This window comes from Carettochelys insculpta, chromosome 1 (genome assembly GCF_033958435.1).
Source record: "Carettochelys insculpta isolate YL-2023 chromosome 1, ASM3395843v1, whole genome shotgun sequence".
Taxonomy (NCBI): Eukaryota; Metazoa; Chordata; order Testudines; family Carettochelyidae; genus Carettochelys; species Carettochelys insculpta.
The window spans coordinates 13604264-13613494 of record NC_134137.1 but is presented as its reverse complement, the minus strand read 5'-3'; the positions used below and the strand labels follow the sequence as shown (position 1 = coordinate 13613494).

The following is a 9231-nucleotide window of genomic DNA, read 5'->3' as shown; positions in this document are numbered from 1 at the left end:
AAGTGATAGAGGATAATACAGAATATATTCTAATGGCATTGCATAAATTTATTGAATATCCTTGCTTTTAATGATATGTTCAATTTTAGTCCCAATTCAAAACTATTTTGCAAGAAATAGAGGGTCTGGAGATGGAAGATAAATATGATTGGAGACATGGATAAGACATATGGAAAGAGATGATTGGGGTGATTAAATTTACAGATGCAACATACTAACAGTATATAACACAAATAAAAGTGTTTTGAGCTCTCTTGATTCCTCTTCTCCATAACACAAGAGCAAAGGAAACCCCAAAACATGTACACATTTAAAGCTTGTACTTGCTTTGAAACATCTCCTGGTACATTATAACATTGACATTTGGAGACCACTACTGAGGAAATCCTAGACTTCAGTCTCTTATCTCACAGCTTAAATTTGATCTCTAATCAGGTTTTTTTAATTGTATTTGAAAACAAATGGGAGCTAGGGATGTCTCTGGTGCAGAAGTGTAAGATGTGTTCCCTCTCTGCAAGGTAAGTACATGCTTAGCTGAATTCAGGCTATATCAGAAGTCTACATGGAAACTGCTGCAGTTTCTGAAGTGCAGCATGATTCAGTAACCAGCTGAAAGAGAAAAAGTCATGAATAATGCAGATGTGATTGATATGATACAAAGGTTTATAGATTTTGAGAACAGAAGGGATCATTATGATGATCTCTTTTGATGTTTTGCACAACACATGCCCCAGAACTTCCTCAAAATAATTCCTAGAGCAGGTCTTTTAGCAAACCATCTAATCTGGACTGAAAAATTGCCAGTGATGGAGAATCGCATTTCTGGGTAAAAAGTCTTCCACAGATAATGTATTCTCCTGGTTAAAAATGTAAACCTTATTTGAATTGTAAATTTGTTTAGCTTCAGCTTCTAAATATTGGATTGTGTTGTGCCTTCTCTGCTACTCTGAAGAGCTCATTATTAAATATTTGTTCCCCATATCGATATTTATCAACACTGATCAAATTGCCCCTGATCCTTTGTGCTAGGAAAGAGAAGTGGCTAAGAAGGGAATTTTGGGAAGGAATTCCTTAGGTGATGGTGGTAAGAGAGGGAACATGAGAGGAGATGGAGGAGACAGAGAATTACACAGAGGAGACTTTCTAGGACATAGTAGAGTGGTGCTTTCCCTAGTCTCACTGTCTCCGTAAGAACATAAGAACATAAGAATGGCCATACAGGGTCAGACCAAAGGTCCATCCAGCCCAGTATCCTGTCTGCCGACAGTGGCCAGTGCCAGGTGCCCCAGAGGAGGTGAACTGAAGACAATGATCAAGCGATTTGTCTCCTGCCATCAGACTCCAGCCTTTGACTAAAGGCTAGGGGCACCATACTTTGCCCTTGGCTAATAGCCATTTATGGACCTAACCTCCAAAAATTTATCAAGCTCTATTTTAAACTCTGTTAGAGTGCTGGCCTTCACAGCCTCCTCCGGCAAGGAGTTCCACAGGTTGACTGTGCACTGTGTGAAGAAAAATTTTCTTTTATTAGTTTTGAACCTACTACCCATCAATTTAATTTGGTGCCCTCTAGTTCTTATATTATGGGAACAAGTAAATAACTTTTCAATATTCACTTTCTCCACACCATTCTTGTTTTTATATACCTCTATCATATCGCCCCTCAATCTCCTCTTTTCTAGACTGAAAAGTCCCAGTCTCTCTAGCCTCTCCTCATATGGGACCCTTTCCAAACCCTTCATAATTTTAGTTGCCCTTTTCTGAACTTTTTCTAATGCCAGTATATCTTTTTTGAGGTTAAGGAAGATGAAAGAATCAGGGACATCAAACTGGAGAGGAGAGAAATTATCCCATTTTGGGGACCATCCTTCCACAAGGTGTCCCAATATCCTCTTGTATTAAGCATACCTCTCATGGCAGAAAATTACAGCTGAAGGAAAGATGTGGGTCTGCACTTACCTGGAATATCAGCGGCTGTTATGCACTTTTAGGTATGCCAATTGTGCACCAAAAATTGATTTTGCAGCTGTTGATATTTGTCCCTATCTGCACCACAGAATGCTGACAGGACCACTCCTCCCATCTGCATTCCTGAATCCTTGCAGCTCACAAGGCGTTCTGGGGTCAACAGTGACCCCTGAATGAGCTGTTTTGTGCATGCATGAAATGGCACCCTGGAAGACTGAACCTAAGCATTCGCACTTCTGTGGTGAGTGTAGACTCAGTCAAAGAGATTTGATTATTAGAAATATCGGTAGCTGGGTTTGTAATGGCAGGAGGACCACATAATGATTTACCTGTTGGGTGTGACATTCTGTAGCCATCTAAACAGACAGATGTGCAGTGCTGGGGAGGAGTCAATGGTTTTGGTAATGCTGACACATGGAAAGGCAACACAGAGCTTCTAGAGATCAAATTTAAGCTGTGAGGTAAGAGACTGAAGTCTAGGATTTCCTTAATAGTGGTCTCCAAAATTCTCCTATATCTATGAGCAGGACCAGTTAGACAGGTATAATTTCAGGGTCTCTATAAGTGGGTGAAATGATAGTGTCAGGAGGAGAGGTTTAGGTTTAATAGGAACTCAGGAATCTTTTGGGAAGGGAGAAGTGTGTACAGAAAAAAAATAGATTCCACCTAAACCAAAATGGAGCCAGATGGATGATATTTACAGTTATAAAGATTGGAAAAGGAGTTTTTAAACTAAGGTCCACAGGAAGCTGACAGATGAAAAGAGCATACAGTTTGGACAGAGACATCCTTTAGGCAAGAAACTATCAGTATAGATTCTCCATAGCCTAGTAAAGAGTACAGGATGGAAGTTAATACAGTACAGGTGGGAAATGAAGAGAAGCAAATAAAAAAGAGACTTGTTAATTATATCCTGTGAAAACAGGAAGCTTAACAATGACAACTTTGATGAGTGCTTGTATTCAAGTGCTAGCAATCTAAGTACCAAGATGAGTGAACTTGAGCACCTGGTATTAAATTAGGCTATTGAGATATTGAGCATCACAGACTGATGGTGAAATGAGGATAATCAATGGTACACAGTAATAACAGCATACAAAATATATAGGAATGCAGAAAAGTCCATGCCTGTATAAAATGGCACTATACATGAAAGAAAGCACAGAATTAAACAATACTAAGTGACACACAGAGTGTGGTGGATTAGGTGAATACAGCTGAACTGCTTGGTAATAGATATTGGAATCACTGTCGATAGTTCTCAGAAAACATCTGTTCAGTGTGCAGCAGCACTAAAAAACAAAAAACAAAAACCAAAAAACACTAGGAGAATGTTATGAATCATTTAGAAATGGGTAGATAATAAAACAAAAATATTATAATGCTACTATATAAACCCATGGTTTGCCCACTTCATGTAGTGCTGGCAGTTCTGTTCATCCTATTTCAAAAGTAATATATGATTATTGGAAAAGGTACAGAGAAGGGCAACAAGAAGGCCTCAGGGTATGGCACAGTTTCCGTATGAAGAGAGATTATTAAGGCAGATACTTTTCAACATAGAAAATAGATGATTGATGAGGATATGATGCAAGCCCATCAAATTGTCATTGGTGTGAATAAGACAGTGCAGACAATCACCAACTGGGAATTATATAGGAAATTACAGCCGAAAGAGAACCTATTGCAGAAGGCTATACGATGGAAGTTACGACTATTTGGGTATATCTGCAGAATGAACGATGAATGAAAAATCAAGACTCTGGTATTCAGCATAGTGGTCAGTTCGCATAGGAGAGGCAGACCCCACAGAGAATGAGTAGATGATATAATAGACTGGTGCAGAGCTAATAAACAGAAACTAAGTCACTCCACACTGTACAGGGAAAGATGGAAGGAAATAGTGAGGGAGGCTTTGGACACCAATGGTTGCTGAGCCCAAGGTTGATGATGATGATTTATTCCTTCTTCTTACACAAGGACCAGGGATCTCCAAGTGAAATTAATAGAAAACAGTTTGAAAACAAACACAGGGAAGAACTTCTTCACACAGCACAGCATCCACTGGTGGAACTCATTGCCAATAAATGTTGTGAAAGCCAAAAATATGATATGGTTCAAAAATGAATTAGATAAGTCCATGGAGGATAGGCTAACCAATTGTTATTAGACAACATGCTCTAAGTATTCTTTGTTTCTGATTTCCCAAAGTTGGGAGTAGATGACAGGGGGTGGAACAATCCTTGGTTGCCCGATCTGTTTTTACTCTGAAGCATTTGGCATTGGCAAAAGACAAGACACTGGCATAGATGGACCATTGATCTAACCCAGTATGGCCTTTCTTATAGAATCATAGAACACTAGGACTGGAAGGGAAATCGAGAGGCCATCGAGTCCAGCCCCCTGCCCCAATGGCAGGACCAAGTACTGTCTAAGCCATCCCTGATAGACATCTATCTAACCTGTTCTTAAATATCTCCAGCAATGGAGATTCCACAACCTCCCTTGGCAATTTATTCCAGCGTTTGACCACCCTGATAGTTAGGAACATTTTCCTAATGTCCAACCTAAACGTCCCTTGCTACAGTTTCAGTCCATTGCTTTTTGTCCTATCCTCCGAAGCCAAAAAGAACAAGTTTTCTCCCTCCTCCTTATGACACCACCTCTCAATCTTCTCTTTCCCAAACTAAACAAGCCCAATTTTTTCAGCCTTTCTTCATAGGTCACATTCTCTGGACCTTTAATCATTCTTGTCACTCTTTGCTGGACCCTCTCTAATTTCTCCACATCTTTCTTGAACTGCGGTGCCCAGAACTGAACACAATACTCCAGCTGAGGGCTAACCAGTGCAGAGTAGAGCGGAAGAATGACTTCTTGTGTCTTGTTCACAACATACCTGTTAGTGCATCCCAGAATCATGTCTGCTTTTTTTGCAACAGCATCACACTGTTGACTCATATTTAGCTTGTGGTCCACTATAGCTCCTAGATCCCTTTGCTGTAGTCGTTCCTAGACAGTCTCTCCCCATTCTGTATGTGTGAAACTGATTGTTCCTTCCCAAGTGGAGCACTTTGCATTTGTCCTTATTAAACTTCATCCTGTTTACCTCAGACCATTTCTCCAATTTATCCAGATCATTTTGAATTATTACCCTATCCTCCAAAGCAGTTGCAACTCCTCCCAGCTTGGTATCATCATCTGCAAACTTAATGAGAGTACTTTCTATGCCAATATCTAAATCTTTGATGAAGATATTGAACAGAACTGGTCCTAAAACGGACCCCTGCAGAACCCCACTTGTTATACTTTTCCAGCAAGATTGAGAACAATTAAGAACTACTCTCTGGGTACGGTTATCCATCCAGTTATGCACCCACCTTATAGTAGCCTCATCTAAATTGTATTTGCCTAGTTTTTCTATAAGAATATCATGCGAGACCATATCAAATGCTTTACTAAAGTCTAGGTATACCACATCTACCGCTTCTCCCCTATCCACAAGGCTCATTATCCTATCCTATGATGGGCATACCTTCATCAGACTTCTCAGTGAAGACCGAAACAAAGAAGTCATTAAGCAACTCTGTCATTTGCAAGTGCCCTGTTACTGTTTCTCCCTCCTCACTGAGCAATGGCCCTACCCTGTCCCTGGTCTTCCTCTTGTTTCTAATGTATTTATAAAAAGCCTTCTTGTTTCCCTTTATGCTTGTAGCTAGTTTGAACTCATTTTGTGCCTTAGCCTTTCTAATCTTGCTCCTTCATTCTTGTGTTGTTTGTCTATATTCATCCTTTGTAATTTGTCCTTGTTGGCATTTTTTATGTTCTTTTGTTCTCTCTGTTAAGCTAAATAATTAGACTCAAGAATATCATTCATTATACTCCCAGACTTAAAGCTAAGTAACTACATCATCTAGAAACAGATGTATTGCCGTCATCAAAATAGTACTGTAAGCACATAAGGGCTGTCTCTACACGTGCCCCAAACTTCGAAATGGCCATGCAAATGGCCATTTCGAAGTTTACTAATGAAGCGCTGAAATGCATATTCAGCGCTTCATTAGTAAACCATTTCAAAGTTTGGGGCACGCGTAGACGTAGCCAAGAGCAGCCATATTGAGTCAGGTCAAAGTCTCATCTAGCCCAATACCTTGTCAACAGAGCCCAATGCCAGGTGCTCCAGATGGAAAAAACAGAAGAGGTAATAATCAGGCCTGCCAACAGGGAGGTGCAAAAGGAGCAACTTCCCCAGATCCTGGTGAATCAAAGGAGTCTGGGGCACCCAGCTGCTGTCACTGTTGCTGCAGTAGTCCTGGCAACTTGAAATTGCTTCCGGAGTCTGAGATGGTTCTAAAGGTTGGCCGATGGGTGCAGGGTGATCTGTGTACTGCAGCACAGAGTCCCCACTCCTGCCGAGGAACCCAGCAAGTCTGTTGGCCTCTCTGGTAATAATCAGTGATCTATACCATCACCCTTTCCCAGCTTCTCCCTAACAAAGGCAGTGGATACAATCCCTGCCCATCCTGGCTAAATACATTGTTGGGAGTTGAAGGCACTGAAAGTTAAATGAAATTGCATCCATTAGGCTATTTTATCAACAAAGACCTTCTTCAAACACACTTTCTTCATAACCCCCACAATCTTTCCTGAAATATTTAGAATTGTTTTCTGACTTTGTGATTTTCACTCTAGATGTTTTCAACTGTCAAACCATGAACAACTGCATCAGCAATTCTTCTGCTAAAGACTTTTATCTCACTGGCTTCCCTGCACTTCAAGATTTCCAGATCCCTCTTTTCATTGTATTTTTGCTATGTTACCTGCTAATACTAATTGGCAATGTCATTATTATAGCTGTAGTTGTGATCGATGAAACGCTTCACAAACCGATGTACTTTTTCCTAACTAATCTTTCTGTGCTAGATATACTGTTTACAACTACTACCATTCCCAAAATGTTGGCAATGTTTCTGGTCAATGCCAAAACTATTTCTTTCAATATCTGCTTTCTGCAGATGTATGGTTTTCATGGTCTATCAGTGACTGAATCATTTCTTCTTGTAGTCATGTCTTATGATCGGTATGAAGCCATTTGTAACCCTTTGCATTACCCAGTTAAAATGACAAGGAAAGTAAACATTCTACTGGCAGCATGTGCCTGGGTAATTGCGTTATTAATACCAGTACCTGTCATCTTCCAGACCTCGCTGTTAAGATTTAGTAAAACAACCATAATTTACAATTGCTTTTGTGATCATTTGGCAGTTGTGCAAGCAGCTTGTTCTGATTTCAGTGCAACTTTTCAGTCTTTTTTGGGGTTCTCCATTGCCATGACTATTTCAGTTGTGCCACTTATGCTTGTCACACTTTCATATGTTCACATTATTATCTCCATATTAAAGATCAACTCTAAAGTAGGTCGGGGTAAGGCTTTTTCTACTTGCACAGCCCATTTGATTGTGGTTGGCACTTACTATTCATCCATTGCTGTGGCATATATATCCTACAGAGCAGACCTGCCTATTGATATCCATATAATGGGCAATGTTGTTTTTGCTGTTTTAACTCCTTTGTTAAATCCACTCATTTACACTTTACGAAACAAGGAAGTAAAATGTTCAGTAAAAAAGTTTATTCTTCTGAAGGTCTTTGCTCCTTTTAAAAAGCTATAATCTCATGGGGCATAATTAGCTCCAACGTAAAGTTTCCCAGAGAACCTATACATCATATTAGCTTTCTAAAGATGGGTTAAGTAGGGTTTACATGGTTTATGTTGTATGATTTCCCCTGAATAAGTGTGATTTGTATAGTATCGTCATGGATTTTTGAACATATTAACTTTGCTCTATATGATGAAAGGAACAAAAATGATTCTGTTTGTAATTTCGCAATTTGGTTGACAGCTTTCCTATATAGAGAGATTAAGTTGTATCCAGAATCTGAACTTGGGGTTCTACTAAACACATATTGCGAAATCACCAACAGTGAGAGTATGTACTACTGGCTGCCATAAAACATCTGTATTGCAGTGTGGACTTTATAAAATTATATCACAGTGCATTGTGTTTCATGTCTGCCAGAGATTTTGGAATACATTTGTTCCATCCACAAGTGGTATTTTTGTTTTGCTTTGCTTTGTTTTGTTTTGTTTTTTTCCCCCTTGAATGGCAAACCTTGTACTCCAGCTTGGGAGATGGAATAAAACTGTTCTTTCCTTCTTTCCTCACAGTTCCCAAAAAGAAAAGCATTTGTTAAAAGCAGCAAAATACCGGTGTCAATCCTCACAAGCTCATTCTTGACTTTTGGCCACAGCGTCAAACCCTCAGCCATTGGTAATATGGGGAGTTTGCTATGGCAGTAGAGGATGAAGGCCATCCTCTCTTTCCCTCTTTCTTCAAATAACAAAGGTTTTAACCTGTTTTTAAGTTGAAATGATTTAGTTCTCAAAATTTAAGTCTTCAACCATGTTTGTATTTCATTTGGAATTCTAGATTCTGCAGCTTATCAGCTACACAACTACATAAATACTGCTGTAGCCATTGTCTTGGCTACAGTGTGAGTAGCATGCAATGCTAACTGCAATCCAGTCTTTCCCATCAACTGGTCTTCTTAAACCACAGCTTTAATATACTAACAGAGCTATTCACCCCATGTAAGATTCTGTCCCACTAGAGATACCTGTATTTAGAAGACAAAGACTGTTATCTGTAACTGAAGGCTAGCCAAAGAGTAAACCATTTTCCCTAGAAAATCCATAGTTGGGATAGAGGGTCCTTACCCCTAGGCACTGAGCTAGGAGGATCAAGCTGCACATATCTCTCATGAGCAGCTGTTACTACTAAAGACTGGGGACCAGGGTTATTAAAGAAATATCTCAACCCCCAACCCAGGGGTCTGCCACAGATTGTTAATGGCTTTGAAGATACTCATTAATTGGAATGGCTTTGTGAAACCAGATACAAAATAGTGCATAATTGGAGACCACTCTTGAATGATATCTGAAAAGTTTTCTGATAGAAATATGATGTATACTGACACTCTTAAGCCGTGTCTACACGTGCACGCTACTTCGAAGTAGCGGCACTAACTTCAAAATAGCGCCCGTCACGGCTACACGTGTTGGGCGCTATTTCGATGTTAACATCGACGTTAGGCGGCGAGACATTGAAGTCACTAACCCCATGAGGGGATGGGAATAGCGCCCTACTTCGACATTCAACGTCGAAGTAGGGAATGTGTAGTCGTTGCGTGTCCCGCAACATCGAA

The 9231-nt window shown here is 39.9% G+C and overlaps 1 protein-coding gene across 2 annotated transcripts; it reads left to right on the top strand.

Annotated features, from left to right (window-relative positions):
* The first annotated feature begins 5213 nt into the window (after nt 1-5213).
* LOC142003690 (olfactory receptor 2AT4-like) lies at nt 5214-7637 on the top strand. 2 transcript variants are annotated; one of them, XM_074980847.1, is made up of 2 exons: nt 5214-5235; nt 6658-7637. In XM_074980847.1, exons 1-2 carry the CDS (start codon nt 5214-5216, stop codon nt 7635-7637), a joined length of 1002 nt encoding a protein of 333 aa, XP_074836948.1. The 2 variants fall into 2 exon arrangements, with proteins under 2 accessions (XP_074836948.1, XP_074836956.1); XM_074980855.1 differs by lacking the exon at nt 5214-5235 and adding an exon at nt 6079-6166.
* Nucleotides 7638-9231: the final 1594 nt, after the last annotated feature.